At 61.0% G+C, this 16,094-nt stretch overlaps 3 protein-coding genes across 7 annotated transcripts in view; 1 reads left to right on the top strand and 2 right to left on the bottom strand.

Annotated features, from left to right (window-relative positions):
* Positions 1-2,659: 2,659 nt before the first annotated feature.
* Positions 2,660-7,112, bottom strand: LOC131819768 (testisin-like). 3 transcript variants are annotated; one of them, XM_059155074.1, is made up of 8 exons: positions 6,743-7,106; positions 6,606-6,635; positions 6,491-6,517; positions 6,123-6,288; positions 5,869-5,928; positions 5,331-5,614; positions 3,290-3,444; positions 2,660-2,987 (listed from the first exon to the last, which is right to left on the bottom strand). In XM_059155074.1, the coding sequence occupies exons 1-8, from the start codon at positions 6,807-6,809 to the stop codon at positions 2,748-2,750; spliced, it is 1,029 nt and encodes a 342-aa protein (XP_059011057.1). In that variant the 5' UTR covers positions 6,810-7,106; the 3' UTR covers positions 2,660-2,747. The 3 variants fall into 3 exon arrangements, with proteins under 3 accessions (XP_059011057.1, XP_059011059.1, XP_059011058.1); XM_059155076.1 differs by lacking the exon at positions 5,869-5,928 and having other exon boundaries at positions 6,743-7,093; XM_059155075.1 differs by lacking the exons at positions 6,491-6,517; positions 6,606-6,635 and having other exon boundaries at positions 6,743-7,112.
* Positions 3,718-16,094, top strand: part of LOC131819772 (serine protease 33-like) — a 24,481-nt gene continuing 12,104 nt past the window's right edge. For 2 of the 3 annotated variants that reach the window (XM_059155082.1, XM_059155079.1), the window contains exon 1: positions 11,279-11,476. The gene's annotated coding sequence lies outside the window, so the exon portion shown is untranslated. Of the gene's footprint in view, positions 3,835-11,278; positions 11,477-16,094 lie in introns of those variants that run through there. The other variant, XM_059155080.1, reaches the window with a different exon arrangement.
* Positions 9,833-14,412, bottom strand: LOC131819769 (serine protease 33-like). The gene is made up of 5 exons (XM_059155077.1): positions 14,248-14,412; positions 13,478-13,640; positions 12,657-12,934; positions 11,106-11,272; positions 9,833-10,380 (listed from the first exon to the last, which is right to left on the bottom strand). The coding sequence occupies exons 1-5, from the start codon at positions 14,363-14,365 to the stop codon at positions 10,111-10,113; spliced, it is 996 nt and encodes a 331-aa protein (XP_059011060.1). The 5' UTR covers positions 14,366-14,412; the 3' UTR covers positions 9,833-10,110.

Raw genomic sequence — 16,094 nt, 5'->3', positions numbered from 1 at the left:
TTTGTGCTTTTTTTTCTTTTTTTCTGATTACAACACGATAGCAAAGGGGTAGCAAAGGAAATCTGGAATAGGCTTAAAAGAATGGTAAGCGCCTAGACAGCTATCACCCAAGGGTGACAAGTGTGGACACTCCGGTGTGTCCCTAGTTGCACACGACTCTCCACACACTGTGAAATGCACGAAGCTCTGGACTGTGGTTATGCATAGAACCCATCCAAAATACTTCCGTTTCTCCATATTCTTTTTAAATTTTATTTATTTATTAAAGAGAGAGAGAGAGATCACAAGTAGGCAGAGAGGCAGGAGGAGACAGAGGGGGAAGCAGACTCCCCGCTGAGCAGAGAGCCCGATGTGGGGCTCGATCCCAGGACCCCGAGATCATGACCCGAGCCAAAGGCAGAGGCTTAACCCACTGAGCCGCCCAGGCAGCCCAACTCTGTAATTATTCTTGTTTGCATAAGGGAAATAGTAAATCTTAGTGGCTACCTAAAATATGTGCTCTGGCTTCTACAACTTTTTGGAGAATAGGAAAAAGGAAAAGAAAAAATACGTTGGTATCACCCATAATAGAAGTGAAAAATAATGATGAGTGTCAGAAGCTAACATCTGCTCTATGTTCAGAAACTATGTTCAGAAAGTCTGGACTCCAGGGCTCCTGGGGGGCTCAGGCAACCAGTTAAGCATCTGACTCCTGATCTCAGGGTTGTGAGTTCAAGCCCCACACTGGACTCCACACGGGTCGTGGAACCTACAGAAGGAAGAAAAAGAAAAGAAAGCAAAAATAAAAGACGATACAAGAAAAAAACTTTGCTCCAAGCTGAAGATGTCCTTAAAGGTGAAAGCTGCAGGAACTGACCACAAGGGAAGGCCCCCTCTTGGTTGATACTGGCTGGTGGGAAAGCACACGATAGGACAGTGGTCACTTATGGTCTGGGGGACCCCCCCCCCAAGCCTCCACCTTCTTCACCAGACAGGACTCCCATGTTCCCACTACGCATGTCCTCCCCAGCAGTCAGAGTGACTTGAGCTGTCTGTCCACAGTGGAGTGGCATGCCCTGAACCAGCTGTGGGGGAACAAGCAACTCCAGTGGCCACCGGGTCAGGCCCACTGGTCCGTGACGGGGTCCCAACATCAGCCTGGAGGCTGCTGGACCATGCATGCCCAGGCGCACAAGGCCTCTCTCTGTGGCAGGGCCATGTCTTCCCTGGAAGACAGCTGGGAACGGGAATGCCGCAGGGGGTAGGGGCGGGTGGCAGAGTGATGAGCCCGAGTTGCCCACCTGAAGCTGCCGAGTCCCTTCCCAGGATGGCTGAGACCTCTCACCATCTCCAGCCTATCTCAGGAGAGCAAAGGCAGGGGACGCTACGGGGTGAGTAAACCAGGGACCCAATGCTGCCCCACGATGACCTCCGGGGTGCAGTGTCGACGGTCCCCTGGAGCTCCCTTCCACCCTGGGCCTGGAAACATCCAGTGTGGTCTGTGCCACATGAAGGGGTGGCAGGGGGCCGTGGCTAGACCTCCCGGAGCCCATCACTGATTGCGGGTGGGGTGGTGGGGCATCTCCACCGTGAAGGGCACAGGGCTGCATGGTCATGGCTGGGCCATACAGGCTCCGGGACCGCCCATGCAGGAAAGTATGGCCAAGGCCACTTAGTGACAAACGGAGAGCTGGCAGGAAGGACCGTAAGGACTGTGATGAGCAGGATGACAGAGTGGAAGGAGCAAGGTTTCAGCTGAGGCCTTGGAGAACGGGGCTCAACCAGGAAAAGGGAACACTCTAGACCAAGGGAACAGTACCTGCAAGGACCCCAAGTCAGGTCAGAGCCGGTCACACAGGCGCCATGTAACAGCGCGGTGGGGAGTCTTGAGAGGGGTGAGGGGTGACAGGAGGTGGCAGAGTTCTTGCAGGCGTGGGGTGCCCCACCGGCCAGGAGCCCAGGGAAGCCACTGGCCCTGCTGTGTGTGGAGAGGAGGTCCTCCCGCTGCAGGGGGAGGGCAGGAAGGAAACAGAAACCGGGGCCTGCGCATGCCACAGTAGCAGCCTCTGAGGTATCTGGTGAGACAGGGAGCGGGCTGGGGGCCTCCTGCCCAGCGGGGAGGACTTTGGTCTTTGTGGCAGCCCACCAGTGTTCAACCACTCTCCATTTGGGGAAGCGAACCCCTTTCCCATCTCCCAGGATCACGGGTGAGCAGGGAGGTTGGCTTTGCCGACACCGAGACGTGCCTCTGTGATTTCTCACAGGCGCCAGGGGGACTGTGCCTCAGTAGTCCACAGCGGGACCCTCCCCACTGAGGCTTCCTGGGATTACCTCCCAAAGCAGCTTCCTGCACTCCAGTCCTGGTCCCAGGTCAGCCTCGGGGAAAGAGGTCAGACCAGGAGTGTCTATTGTGTGTGGTGGGGGGCCTGAGCACCGGGGGGATTCAGGACATTCCCTCCCGGCAACCCCCCTCGTCTCCCTAGGGGCCACTAATGTCCTCCCAGCAATTACCTTTCTGACTGATCTAACCAGAGGGGGTCCTATGATTTGCCCCCCAAACCCAAAGAGTGCAGACACCTGGAGCAAGATTCAGGAGTGAGGGTGTGCTGCTGGGGTGACTGGGTGTCCGGGGAGCCCCCCCGGGCCACAGAGGGCTCTGCAAGGCATAGACTCCATCATGTGAACGGAACGTGTTTATTAGCAGAAGGACAGTGGGGGATGGGGCCTGGCATAGCAGATGGCCCCACCTCCCAGGCACTCTGGTGTGCTCAGGCCATCCGCAGGGGCGAGGCCAGCACGAGCAGAGCCAGGAGCAGTAGCTGCAGGCAGGGGGCTGGCCTGGGAACGCCGCTGCGGGACAACAGCTTCTGCATCCATCTGAAGTGCCTACTGACGTTGGTGTAGACTCCGGGCCGGTTGGGCCTCCCGCAGCCCGACCCCCAGCTCACGATTCCAACCTGAATCCACAGCCCTTTCTTTTCGCAGGCCAAGGGTCCGCCTGAATCACCCTGGGGAGCAGCGTGGGAGAGCCAGGCGTTGAGGGTAGGGGGGCCAAGGAGTTGGTGGAGAGGCAGGGACAGCAGGAGTGGCTGTGGAGTTGGGCAGACTGGGTGCAAACCCCATGCTCCACCCCGGAAGTGAACAAGCCTCAGTTTCTGCGTCTGCAAAGTGGGGCCATGGTCTCTACCCTCTGAGGGGGACACAAGGACCAAATGAGGTGCAGGGCTACAGGTGGCTCTCAAGCCTGGGGCTGGGGCGGTGGCCTGCCGGGCCCCGGAGGCCCCTGGTTGGGCTGGGAAGGGACACTCACAAAGCAGGCGTCCTTGCCACCTTGGATAGTGCCGGCACACATCATGTCTCCCCAGATGTCGTAGCGGAAAACGGGCTGTGCGTAGAGGTAGTTACAGATGGCACTGTTTATGATACCGACCTGCACTTCCTGCAGGATGTAGGGGGATGGCAGATCTGGGGGGCGGGGAGAGACAAAGACGGCACCCTCTGCCATCTGGGCAGGAGGACTGGCCCAGGCTACAGGGTAGGGGAGAGGGTCCCTGGGGCCAGCACGTAGCCCACTGTGGACAACGGCAGGTGGCCAGAGCCCCTTCCCAACATGCAGCTTCCCCTCCGCAGCAGGCAGAGAGCAGCCCCTCAGAGGTGGCCAGCAGCCAGGGGGCGGGGGTGGCACAGCTGAGCCTCCGCAGGGGGCGGTCAGGCATGTGAGCAGGTGGACCAGCCCGTGGCCTCCCCTAGTAGCCTCCCCTCCTCACACAGCCCCAGGCTTCCAGAGCGTCTGGAGGAGCTCTCCGGGCTTTTGGAGCCCTCATGGGACACAGCGCCACCATGACCCTCGTTCAGGTAAGGGAAGACTGCCCACCCCCACCCCACACCCCACCACCCCACCGCCCCCGCAGAGCACCGGGGGAAGCTTGAGCCGGCTGTGAACCCAAACCCAAACCCGTGCAGTTCTGCAGTCTAGGCCCAGGCCAGCAGCCGAGCCAGGGGACGGCCACAGGGCTGACGCAAGAGCTGCCGAGTTGGGGAGGCCTCCTGTCGGCCAAGCCCCCGCCTGGGCCCTTCCCTATAAACAGTGTCAAAGCTCTGAGCCACCTCAGTGGGTGGGAGCTACGATGGCCCCGTTCCACATGAGGCAGCCGAGGTCTCCCACCTGGCATGTGGCTGAGCTGGGCTTGACACCTGCAAGACGGTGGGGTCCAGAAGCCCCCTCCTACCTGCCGGCAGGAAGGGGAGCCTGGGCCTGGTCGGGACTACCTGTCTGTCCGGGGTCAGGGAGTCTGGGGACTAGGCCCCTTGGCTCACACCCGTTCGGCGCTTTGGGCCAGGGGAGGTCTGCAGGGACACTCGTCCAGGACCCCAGCTCTCGAGGAAGGTGGGGCCAGTGGTGGGTACTCTAAGCCCCTCCACCCCCCTGCCAATTCCAGATGTGTGACCTTACAGACCCATGACCCTCTTGGCCAGTGAACCCCAGCTTCTCCGACTCCTGCTGGGGCCTTAGGGCCATTTCCCTACCTCTTTCACTTTCCTCATCTGTAAAGCAGGTATAAAAATGTTCCCAGCCTCACTCATAGGTAAGGTCCAGAAGGGAGAGAGACCTCTCCCTGCTCATTCCTCAGTCTCAAGAGCCTAGAACAGGGCCAGGTGCACAGCACAGACGTGAGGAGCTGTGTGTCGTTGCTGCTGTGGGAAGGGTGCTGTGGTAACGGGCTGGGCCAGGGAGCTGTGTATGGGGCAGTCCAGGCCCAGGGCACCTCCGGGGAGGCTGTGCCCAGCAGTTTTGGGGAATTCATGGTGAGAGGTATGCAGGTGGCACTTCATGCTGGCTCAAGGACCCCAGGAGAGTTGGGTGGGAAGCCGAGGATTGTGGATGGCTTGAAACTGCAGGAGGAGACTCACGGGCTCAGTGCTCCAGGCAAGGAAGCAAGGCAGGGAGATGGAGGAGGTGTGGGAGAGCCAGGGTGGGGCTGGCTGGGTGCTGGCTGAGCATCCATGCCGACGTGGAAAGAGTGCTTGGCTAAATCAGTCCATGCCCGAGGCTGCCTGAGGCCCTCCCACAATCCCAACACCCCTGCCGTCTGGGGGGTGCAGGCCCGAGCCCAGCTGGCCTCCCTCTCACTGCGGCTTCTGGCTCACAGTCTCTGGAAGGGAGAAGGAGGCTGGTGTGAGGACAGGAAGTCTGTCCTTTCAGGGGAAGCAGGAGGGACGGCAGGTGATGAGACAAGTGCCGAGCGGCCCCAGGAGGGACCCAGCTGCACCCAGACCTAGGTGCGGACGGAATAGATGGTGGGGTGTGAGGCTCCCCCCCCCCCCAACCAGCCCCCTGCCCGCAGCCCTACCCTGTTCTTCTTCGATGTCCCCCCAGCCAGTCACCCAGCAGTCGGTCCGGTTCTGGAACTCAGAGGAGGAGGTCAGAACACAGATGGGCTGGATGTACTTATTGTAGGTGACGGAGGAGGACAGCTTCAGCAGAGCGATGTCATAGGACGAAGCCCCCAGATACAGAGGGCTCAGAATGATCTCCTCCACACTGTATCGGTTGTAGTAGGCCTGCAGATTCCAGATAGACGGTGAGGAAGACAGCTCGCCGAACTGCACGGACCACTCAAACGGATCACTGTGGCTGGCAGGACGAGAGAGCAGGCAGGGTCTTCAGAGGAGGCCCGGCCCCTGAGCACACCTGATGTCTGGGAGTGGGGGGAGGGGCAGGTGGGGGGAAGCAGGATGCCTCCCCTCCCCCGGGGCCTGGTCTGGCCACTCAGCCAGCCTGTCACCTCCCGCAGCCGTCCTAAAAAACAGTGACCAGATGCACAGGACCAGAGCAGGTGGAGAACTCCACACCGCCCCCGCCACAGGACAGGCCCAGCACTTACCCACCTCCTCCCACCCACGGTACACCGCCACCCGGGCCTGGGATGAGGAAGGGGACACCCGGTGCTGTCATTTGGGAAGAAAAGAAGACAGAAAGGAACACGACACAAAAGTGCTTGTGAATGCTCTGAGGAACACTCTAGAAGGGGAACGGGCTTTGCCTCACGTGCCTGCAGCCAGGCCTGGAGCTCAGGAGAACAGGCAGGCCATATCCGCACCCAAAGGGCATGCATGACCCGGCCCGCCTGCCCCACACTCACTCTTCAAAGCAGTGTGCGGCCGTGAGCACCCAGCGGCGGTTGAGCAGACTCGCTCCGCAGCGGTGGGAGCCCCAGAGGCGCAGGCTGCCCTGCCACGGCCAGCGCCCCAGCTCCGAGTCCTTTCCGCCCACGATGCGCGTCGAAACGGTTCGTTGGCCGCAGGGCCCTGGGACGGACAGCGGGACACGCGGCTGAGCTGCAGGATCCCGCCCGCCCGCGCGAAGGGAAGGGGCTCCGGGCAACAAGGAAGGGCGCACGTCGGGGGTCTTGCCGCAGGGGGACCGGGGGGGGGGCGGGCGGGGACCCCTGGGACCCTCCCCACGTGGTCCGCGGGTGCCCGCCCCTCCCCCCAGGGGCCCGGCAGTTACACGTGAGCAACGACGAGTTCTCGAAACCTGGGCGGGGGGAGAGGAGAAGATGAGGCGCCGTCTGCGCTCCGGCTCCGTGGCCCACGCGGGGAAGCGCGCGTCCTGGGCGCCTTACCTGCAAACAGCTGGTCCTCGTCCTCCAACTCTGGGGGGCGGGGGGGGGGGTGCGGGTGAGCTCCGCCCGGTCTGTACACGCCCCACCCCACCCCCGCCCCCAGCCCTTGGGCTGCCGGCACCCCCGCCTGAGCTCACCCTGCGCTCCGAGCTCCACTCGCACCAGCAGCTGCGCCAGCAGCAGCGCCCCGAGGCGCGCGTCCATGGCCTCCTCTCCCGCCGCGTGGCGCCCCCTCTGCTTCCGCCCGCTTGGGGGCCGGACCCGGGCGCCCCCTGGGGGAAAGGGAGCGCCCGCCACGCCGGCCCCCACCTCCCGGCCCCCGCCCCCTCGGACCTCTCCGGGTGGGAGGGACCCGTGGTCCGGTAACGTCGGGCCTCCTGGCGCTGGGCTCAGAGCCCCAAATTGGGCTGGGTCCCCCACCCCCTGCGTACACCCACGCAGTTGTGCTTGTCGGCGACCCTGGGGTCCTGGCCGCCCCCCCCCCAGTTGCCCCCGTTCCTCCAGCCACCCCCTCCTCCAGGAAGGACGGTGTCTGGCCCAGGGCCAGGGCTCCCGTGAGAACACGTTGACACGAGCTCCCTGAGCACCTGTCGGGGGCCTGGCAGTAAGGGGCTGAGCCAAGAAGAGAAGATCCCTTTCTTCCTTTCTTGGGGGAAATGGTAGTCTCCGGTCTTGTCGAGCCCTGAGCCCACTCAGGTCAGTAGCCGGCAGGCCGCAGCCCTCCTCATCCTCCTTCAGTTTACATTTTGGAGGTTGAAACCACCTTTAACAAACTTACTTTCTTGCATGGGGTCCTTGGGGGAGTGAAATGGCCTAAATGAGAGAGACACCGGGAGGTTATCCATCTTGGAGTCCCTGTGAGCAGTGACTCTACCAGTGGGGCTTCCGGGAGGGCTGTAACTTCTTGGTGTCCTTGTCTGTGTCCTGAGTGCTATTGGGGATGTGGTGGTATAGGCAAAGTTGTGAGTTTCCCAGCATCAGCTTCTGGGGTCCTTCCAGGCAGGGGAGCCAGTCTGGACTGGCAGGGGTGTCCCGAGGTGTCCACTCTGTGGGAGCCTTGCGGGTGGGCCAAGCCCCACAACACACTCAGCTGGGCCTGGGCAATGAGTGGCCAAGGGATCAGGCGCTGGAGGCTGGAGCCGGCAGAGTCAGCACCCCTACCTGGAGGCGGGCTCCCCTACCTGCATGAGCAGGAGAGTTCCGCGCAGTGCCCTCAATGCAGGCACACTGAGGGGGACACCGGTGAGAGACACTGGATGCTTGGTGACCCTGGAACCTTCTATAGGTATTGAAGCTAGCCTGTCACCAGACCCCCTTGACTTTGCACCCTGGCGTGTCCCCCACCAAATCACCTGCAGAGTGAGGGATGGTGGGCACGGGCTCAGCCAGGTGGACTCAGGGACTGAACAGGTCCCTGTGGGAGGCCGTTGCTAGGTGGGACTGGGACCCCAGGCATTGCAAGGGGGCAAGATTTTCCCTATGACCGTCCCCCTCTGTGGCCTTGGCACCACAGCACCATAACTGGCCAGTCTCCTGCGAGTTCCCCACGGCAGGGGCCTATGAGGCATGCTGCGCCCGCGCCTGCCTGCTGGTGCTGCACAGAGAGCCCAGGCCGTGCCTTCTCTGCTACAGCCCAAAAGATCGCTTCCGCCGCAGGCCCAGGCTCACCCAGGGCCCTCCTACCCCTGAATCCCTCCCCTCCCAAACTATCTTTTCCTAGTGCACCCCAAGCTTGCTCCAGCCTGGGGCGACCTCTCCCTGTAGACTTCAGATCTTGGTGCCACAACAAGCTCCATGCCTTCCCTCCTGCTCCCCAACTGTCTCTCACTGCCCCCCCCCCCTGTATGTTCTTCTTGGAAGTTAGCAATATCCAAAAGGATCTTGTTTGGTCACGTGTGCATCTGGCTGTCAGCCTCCAGGACCTCTGTGTGACAGGCTTGATGTATGTGGACTTGAAGTGTTGCGGGGGAGGGTTGGAAGGAGAGAAGGTAGAAAAGGAAGGATGTGGATTGGCAGAGCATCTCCCGGGTTGGAGGGGCCCTGGCTCTCAAGGTCCCTGTTGTTGCCTCCCTGAGGGCCTCCAGGTCTCCTGGCCTGAGAGGAGTAGTGAGGAGGAGCACAGGGGAGACATCAGTGGCCCAGGAATGGCCCTGACCATGAGCTTCATCAGGTGTCCCCTTGGAGCTCCTTGGGGGCTATCAGCTCCTGGGGATGGAGAGGCAGGGTGTGCAAGGCTCGGGTCACTGAGACCCCCTTGGTAGGCGAGGCGATAGCCTGTCCTCCTCTCTCTCCCTCATGCACACTGTCACATTGGGCTGCCACCCCTGGAGGTGCCCCCAGGAGACACGCCTGGAGTAGAAGGGCAGCAGCAGCCAGAGTTCGTGTCTGTCGTTCACATGCACAAGGGACTCACACACCTCCCTGGGGTGCCTGGCTGACACGTGTTGGAAACATGTGTGGAGCCTCGGGGGTGTGGTCACTGCAGCCGTGACCCTGGTGGTCAGCCCATAGCTGTGGTCTGGGCCCCAGATGATCCTGGAGATCTAACACGGGCTCCCTCTCCCCCAGGGCGGGCCGTGCTGGGGGCCTGCTCTGACACCTGTGGCTCAGCGCTCAGGCCATCCCTCACCGCAGCCCCCCCCATCCTACCTGCATGGCTGCTCCCCCTCCTGGAGAGGCCCAGCGCTGGGGATGGGGGCAGCTCCCTGGCTATGTGGCCAACGGGAGACAGCCCTGATGGGGACCCACTTCTCTGTGCATGCAGAGAAGTCTCCAGAGAGGGGAGCATGGGGTTCCGGTGGGCTCGGCAGCAGGGACTGGGAACGCTGTGGAGAAAGGGCTGGAGGGGTAATTGGGGGCTCCAGAGGGTGAAGGGGTCTCAGCTTGCTGCTCGGGGGCAGAGGGAGCCACTGAAGGATGGGACCACTCGGCTCACCTGTGTGTGGGAGAGCCAGGCATAGGCCGGGGTGGGGGCTGTCCCAGGACGGGGGTTGAAACGCCTACCAGAACAGGCTCAGGTTGCCCTCCTCTCCTCCCATCTCCTGCCCAGATATAAACCCAGGCCCCCCCAGCCTCAGTTTCCACATCTGAGAAACTGGAAATAGGAGTAACATGCACCTCTCGGGGCTGCACCCAGCGGCACCCTGGTGGGAGAGCTCCCGCAAGTGGGAGACCCTTCCCGGACACCCTCTGAGGCCTGGAGGCGCAGGGAGGAAGGGCCTTCTGCGTGCTGCCTTCTCTTTATTGCCTCTCAGACAAGACAGGCCTGCCAAGGCACTCGCCCTGCGCTGGGGGCTGGAAACCTCAGTTCCACAGGTTCCCCCAAGCGGCCAGAGGAATCCCAGAGTGTGTGTGCACCCTGGGACTCAGACCTGGATGGAGAGTGGTGGAAGGGAGCCTTCCTGGGAGGGCTTGGGGAGGCGTTTCCAGACAGATGCCAGCAGACCCCAGAGAAAGGGCCTGAGTTTCTACAGCAGAGGCTGAGTCTACAGGGCTGGCTGCCTGGTTAGGCCAGCCTCAGGGGGGCAAACGTGTCCCCCAGCAGCCCCAGAACCAGCAGCACCAGCGGGAAGAAGAGCCCGGCAAGATGTGGAGAAGAGTTTTCGGGGTGTATGTCCAAGCCGGAGATGGTGCTGGCAATCCAGGTGGCATACGTGCTGACATTGATGTAGACTCCCGGCCTTTTTGGAAGTCCGCAGGCAAAGCCCCAGCTTACCACGCCTGCCTGGACCCAGACTCCACCAACGTCGCAGACCAGGGGTCCCCCAGAGTCACCCTAGGGACAAAGGAGGAGTCCAGAAGTGTTGGGACTGCGAGGGGGAACTTTCCCAGGGATCTCCCCGGGCCCACCAACCTCCCTTCAGCCTGGCTAGCTAGGTCTGGTGGACGGAGGATCAGCGGGCTGGATGTTTCTGGAAGGCAACAGAGATCTGGGAATTCTGGGCAAAATGTCTGGCAGGTGGGAGAAGCAGTGGCACAGGAATGCCGTGTTCTCCAGATACAACTGTGCGTGTCAGGGTAGGGGATGGGGGGACACTTTGATGTTACTAAGAATGCTGTTTGCTTCCTCGGGATGAAAAAAATCTGTGATACAACAATGCTAAGAGGGCGTGTGAGCTAATGTGCATTTTGCCTGTGAAAGCAGACAAGGAAACACAACACCAAGCCAGCCCAGAAGTAATCTGGTCCTGGGGGCAATCAACTCAGAGGCCTTGAAATTCTTTTTGGGAAAGAAAAAAAGACCGTTCTGGGCCGCAAAGAAGAGCTATAGGAATAAGGATATGGTCACCGTTTGCTTGAACGCTTTTCAAGTATTTCATTTCTGATAATACCGATACCATACATTTAAAGGGAGACGGGGGGAGAGAACGTGATTTCTGTTGGAATTGACTCTGGTATTTAAAGCAACGTTGCCCTCCTCCACCCTAGGGGGGCTCCCGGGGGTGCTGGGGAGTGGGAGATCCTGCTGCCTGCCCCCCCTCCCGGAGGGCACTTGCTCACCCCGCAGGCATCTTTCTGGCCACTCTCGAAGCCGGCACAGAGCATGTCCTCGAGGATGATGGGCTCCTGGATGGGGGTGTCCGAATTCTCGTGGTAGTAGCCATCACAGGTTGAGGCATCGATGAGCGGCAGGGTCAGCTCCTTCAGGGTGAAGGGCGGGGGCAGCGCTGGGGTGGGGAGCAGAGCAGCGCTCAGACGGGAGGTGACTGTCCACGGGCTCTCGCTGGCCCATCCCTGCTCCCCCGTGCACAGTGGGACTGATGGCAAGAAGCCTGTTCTTGTCATTTCAGCATTCCGCTGCTCTGCCCCTCGAGGACCCTGGGCCTGCACTGGTGTTCGGGAGTCCCTGACCCATGAGCCTGGGTGCCAAGGTGAGCCTGTGTCGAATATTCAAAGCACAAGGAAGAACCGTTCCTTTCCTCCCTCTGGCGGGGCGTGCACAGAGGTGCGGAGCTCCCCTCGGGCTTGGCTGCCCTCCCAGTGCCCAGGCCAGGGCAGGATTGGCGGGGGGCTGGGGACACACTGGGGTGCTGGCCAAGAGCCAAGACCCAGTGTCAGGGCCTGGCCCTGGCCACAGAGTGTGGTCAAGTCACTTCCACCGGATGACCCGACTGTTTGTGACTCTCCAAGGCTCTGGCCAAAAACAGGTTAAAGCGCGCCCCTCAAAAACTCAAGCCCATCCCGCACCACAGAATGGGAGCTTTGGTGGAAATAGGGGCTTTACAGATTAATTCGTTAAGATGAAGTCACATGGGATCCAGCAGGACAGAAAAGGAGGGGACATGTAGGAGCACACAGGAGAGAGGCCATGTGAAGATGGGGTTAGGCGGGGGCACGCAGCCACCAGCCGAGGGACACAAAGCATCACCAGGAGCCACCAGAAGCCAGAAGGAGAAGGAGGGGTCCTCCCTTGGAGCTTCTAGAGGGAGCCCGGCCCTGCCAACATCCTGAATTCAGCCTCGTGCCATCCTGAACCGTGACAGCTTACATTTCAATGGTTTGAACGCCCCCCCCCCCCCAGCCTGTGCTGGTTTTTCCTGGCGGCCCAGGACACGGATGAGCGGTGATCGTGCTCACGGTGACCACGATGCTCCTGCCACACCGTGAACCTTGCTCCTGCCCCGCCCTGTGGGACACGCCTGAAATGTATCGTCCCCTGGAAGCTCTGCTTGTCTGAGGAGCAGCCACAGGCCAGCGAGGCCGATGAGGTCACCCAGCCAGGACAAAGGCCAGGGAGTCTGGCCCCAGTTCCTGTGCTGTGAGGATAGCGGTGGAGGCAGAGCGGGGTGGGGGGGGGACCTGCATCGTATTCTCCAACCAGTATGGGGCACGGTCAGTAGGGCCTGGGCCCCAGTCTGGGCCAGCATTCATCCTTGGGATGCTGTGTGCTGGGAGGGCAGCCTGGGGAGCCTGAGGGAGGGTCTGGGTGGCAGGCCGCTTGTCCACGCTCGTGGCCGTATTTCCAGGGCTCCCCTCTGCTGTGCACACAACAGCGTGTGCGGAATCCATGGTCACCCTTTATGGGGCTCCTCCCTGCCTGGGCGTCCTTACGTATACTCAAGTCGATATTCCCCCAGCCGGTGACCCAGCACCAGGTGCCATGATCCAGGGGGTCTCCGGGTTTGGGAAGACAGACCGGAAGGATGAGGTCACTGTAGGTGACAGGGGAGGCCAGCTGCACCAGGGCGATGTCCGCTCTGCTGGTCTCCGGCAAGTACTCTGGGTGGATGATGAGTTCAGCCACCGCTCGGAGCTCCTGGGGCTCCTCGGCCTGGGGGTAGGAGGAGATGGAGCCCAGCAGCACGGAGTAGGCAGACAGCAGCTGCTTCCTGGAGGTGAGAGAGTCCGGGGCGGTAGGGGGTGGTGTCAGGAAAGCTGTGCCGGGTTTCACGGGTCGGGGGAAGGGACCGTCTTGACTTGAGGGTCCTGACATTATAGACAGCTTTGCAAGCGGAGCACATGCCAGAAATGAAAAGGACCCCGTTTACTCCTTAAGACATTCCTGCACAGCCCCCAGCCCCCTGTCCATCTGGTGAGTGTGAATCAGGCTTGGGAGGCGGTCACCTGTCCACGTGCCGTCCAGATGCTGGGCAGTGGACTGGAGGCCTCAGCTTCTCGAGAGATCCCCATGTGGGAGCCTTTGGTCTCTGGGAAATGAATCATCTCACCAGTGATGGAGAGCCGGGGCTGGGTCTGTCCCCTCCCCCACTCTCCCCAGGGCTGGCCCCAGGACAGGGGCCATCCTGGCGGGTAAGTGACCGATGTTCCCCCACACAGCTCCAGCTACGTGGAAGGCTGTGGTTCAAATGGGGAGGGAGGGTGTCGGGGAGCGCGCCCCCCAGCTCAGAGCCCTGCTCCCTGGAGGTACTCACTGGTCGAAGCAGTGGGCCGCAGTCAGCACCCAGGCCTCAGCGATCAGGGTGCCCCCGCACACATGCTGTCCCTCCTCCCTCAGGCTGACCTGCCACGGCCACTCGCCCAGCGTGGCGTCCTGCCCCGACAGGATGCGGCCTGACACATGTGGGCGTCCACACTCTGCAAGGGGAGCCATGGGCCAGCTGGGCGTGGTCCCGCCTGGGATCCCCTGGCCCCGCAGACCGGCCCTCGCCAATCCCTGCCACTCACGGGTCGGCACCTGGTCCCTCCCCAGCCTCCCCAAGGTGGACTTCCTTGTGATGCAGGACCCTCTGCTGGAGGGAAGGACTTGGTGGCCCTGGGAGGCGGGGCGCACAGCCTGCTGAGTCGGGGGAAGTGGGAGCTGGGGGGCTGGGTGGTTTTTTCAGGCTCAGAGGGAAGAGGGGAGTTGGGAGCCGATGGCTCCTGTCTGTGGCCCGGTACCTGCCACGTCCTGTGTGCCTGGCCGGCAGGGACAGTGAAGGGGCTGAGGTCTGGCAGGGTCTGAGGGAGGCCCCCTCCCAACATCAGGGTTCCTTAGAGAACATGCCCCAGCACAGGGTGGGGGGGGCAGGGAAGGAATTACACACTCCTCTTGATCTGCCCCCTGAATGCAGGACACTTTCCCAATTCCTACATTTTATCCGTTTCTCCAGAAGGACCCATCCTTTCTGATGCCCCTGTCAGCCCAGCGCCCAGGCTCCCTGTCCTGCAGTGGCCGTCTCCCCCACCCCAGGATCTGTCCTACCTGAGTCCAGGCTTCTCGCCCAGGCACGGGTCACAGAGAGGCTGGCTGGGAGGGGAGTGCTCTGCTGGAGGGCCGCGGGGAGGAGGGCGAGCAGGGTGGCAGTGAGGACCAGCTCCATGCTGCGCTCCAGCCCCCACTTCCGGGAGCAGAGTCCACTACGCACTAAGGAGCCGAAGACGACAGCGGTCTAGCCCGAGTGCTGGGCTTGCCCTGGGGTGGGGCTGCCACCCTCCCTCCTCATCCTTGAGGCCACCAGACTGCTCCTGGGCACAGGGTCCTTGGCCACCCTCAGGACCTGCCCTCCCCTTCCTGCCCTGGCCCCAGCATCAGAGCGCCCACCCACCCCCACCACGTCTGGGGCACCCAGCGTGGGCCAGCCCTATGTCACCCACGCCTCTGCCTCCTGATTCCCCGGGAGCTATTACGAGCCCCATTTTACAGCAGAGTCAGTGAAATTCCTGCGGTTGAATGACCTGACCGAGAGGGGAAAAGCCAGGTATTTCGACTTCGTGCTCTGCGTCGCAGTGTAGGGGGACAGGGAGGAGACTGCCAACCTAGGACACACTGCTCTCTCAACTGCTGGTTTTCACCCTGGGGCTCTGAGGGGCCTAAGGCGGGGCCAAGATGCCCGAAGAGTGAGAGGAGATATTCCTCCAGGAGCAGCTGCAGAGCACAGCCCTGCCCTTTCCCCGACCACACGTAGCGAGCTCCTGGACGGCCACTGCCTGCGGGGCCCAGAAACCAGAACCCAGCAGCCTGGTCCCTGAGGGGAGGAGGGGTGCAGGACACTTTCCCTGATTGCTAAGTTTTATCCATTTCTCAAGAAATACCCATCCTTCCTGATGCACCCGGTCAACCCAGCCTCTAGGCAGCTCCTTCTCCAAGGGGCTTATTCCCTCTGGGGGGCATGGTGGGTTTCCGAGCAGCCCCAAATACTTGATTTAGGTCCAAAGCATGTTCAATGAGTACTCTGGCGTTATTGCTTTTTTCCATCTACCAGAGCTCTTGATTTCTGAGGAAAATGTGGATTTATTTGTATCTTGAGTATTTGGAACTTTTTTTTTTTTCTCTTTATTTCAAAGCTCTGTTGTTGGAGGCATAATCTTTTCAGCAACTTGTAACTTGTGTCTATGTAAAATATCCGTATATTTCATTCTTAAGACTCCTAGCCCTGGGGCACCTGGCGGGCTCAGTCAGTGAGGTCCCCAACTCTTGATTTTGGCTCAGGTCACGATCTCAGGGTTGTGGGATTGTGCCCCCGGTCAGGCTTCAGGCTGAGCACAGAGCCTGCTTGAGATCCTCTCTCTCCCTCTCCCTCCACCCCTCTCACTCAGCTCACCAGACCTTGACCTCAGGCTTCCAGCCCATGAACCATGAGAAGGAAATGCTTGTTATCTGTGACCCTCCCAGCTACTTTACGGTATTTTGTCACAGCAGTCCAAGGGGATGAGGTCACCCAGCAAAGCCTTTGATTCAGAAGTGATGTCACAGTGCTCTTCCTCGGTGTGGGCTCACACCATCCCTTGTGTCTCCTGACCTCGTGTTAGGAATGTACAGAGCAGGGTGGTGGAGAGACACCTCCGCACTGCAGCCTTCCAAGCGAGGCCAGACACACAGCCAGGGACACGGCAGGGCTGTCGGTCTGCCGACCTTCCCAGCTGTCTAGAGCCCTGCCTTGTCTTTGCTCTCAACCTCTGATTTTATTTTACTTAAAACACTTTTTGCTACAGAAAAATTTAAATATACACAGATTAGAGGAGAATAGGAAACACCAAGTCGTCACCCAGCGTAGACGACTGTCTGCTGTGGGACCGACCTCGTGTGTCCCTCCCTGTCGGCACTATTTT

The sequence above is a fragment of the Mustela lutreola genome, chromosome 17, assembly GCF_030435805.1.
Source record: "Mustela lutreola isolate mMusLut2 chromosome 17, mMusLut2.pri, whole genome shotgun sequence".
In the NCBI taxonomy this organism is placed as follows: domain Eukaryota; kingdom Metazoa; phylum Chordata; class Mammalia; order Carnivora; family Mustelidae; genus Mustela; species Mustela lutreola.
Note: the sequence above shows the minus strand (reverse complement) of the source record. Positions and strands in the feature narration are given on the sequence as shown.

Bases quoted from the DNA above. Each gene is read 5' to 3' on its own strand.
- LOC131819769 (XM_059155077.1), bottom strand. From the start codon at position 14,365: ATGGAGCTGGTCCTCACTGCCACCCTGCTCGCCCTCCTCCCCGCGGCC. The intron at 11,273-12,656 runs GTAAGGACGCCC...TCCCCACCCCAG, and splicing joins GAATATCGACTTGAGTATAC to CGCTGCCCCCGCCCTTCACC. The intron at 10,381-11,105 runs GTGAGCAAGTGC...CTTTGTCCCTAG, and splicing joins GCCAGAAAGATGCCTGCGGG to GGTGACTCTGGGGGACCCCT.
- LOC131819768 (XM_059155074.1), bottom strand. From the start codon at position 6,809: ATGGACGCGCGCCTCGGGGCGCTGCTGCTGGCGCAGCTGCTGGTGCGA. The intron at 6,289-6,490 runs GTAACTGCCGGG...TGTCCGTCCCAG, and splicing joins GAACTCGTCGTTGCTCACGT to GGCCCTGCGGCCAACGAACC. The intron at 2,988-3,289 runs GTGAGTGTCCCT...GCTGCTCCCCAG, and splicing joins GTGGCAAGGACGCCTGCTTT to GGTGATTCAGGCGGACCCTT.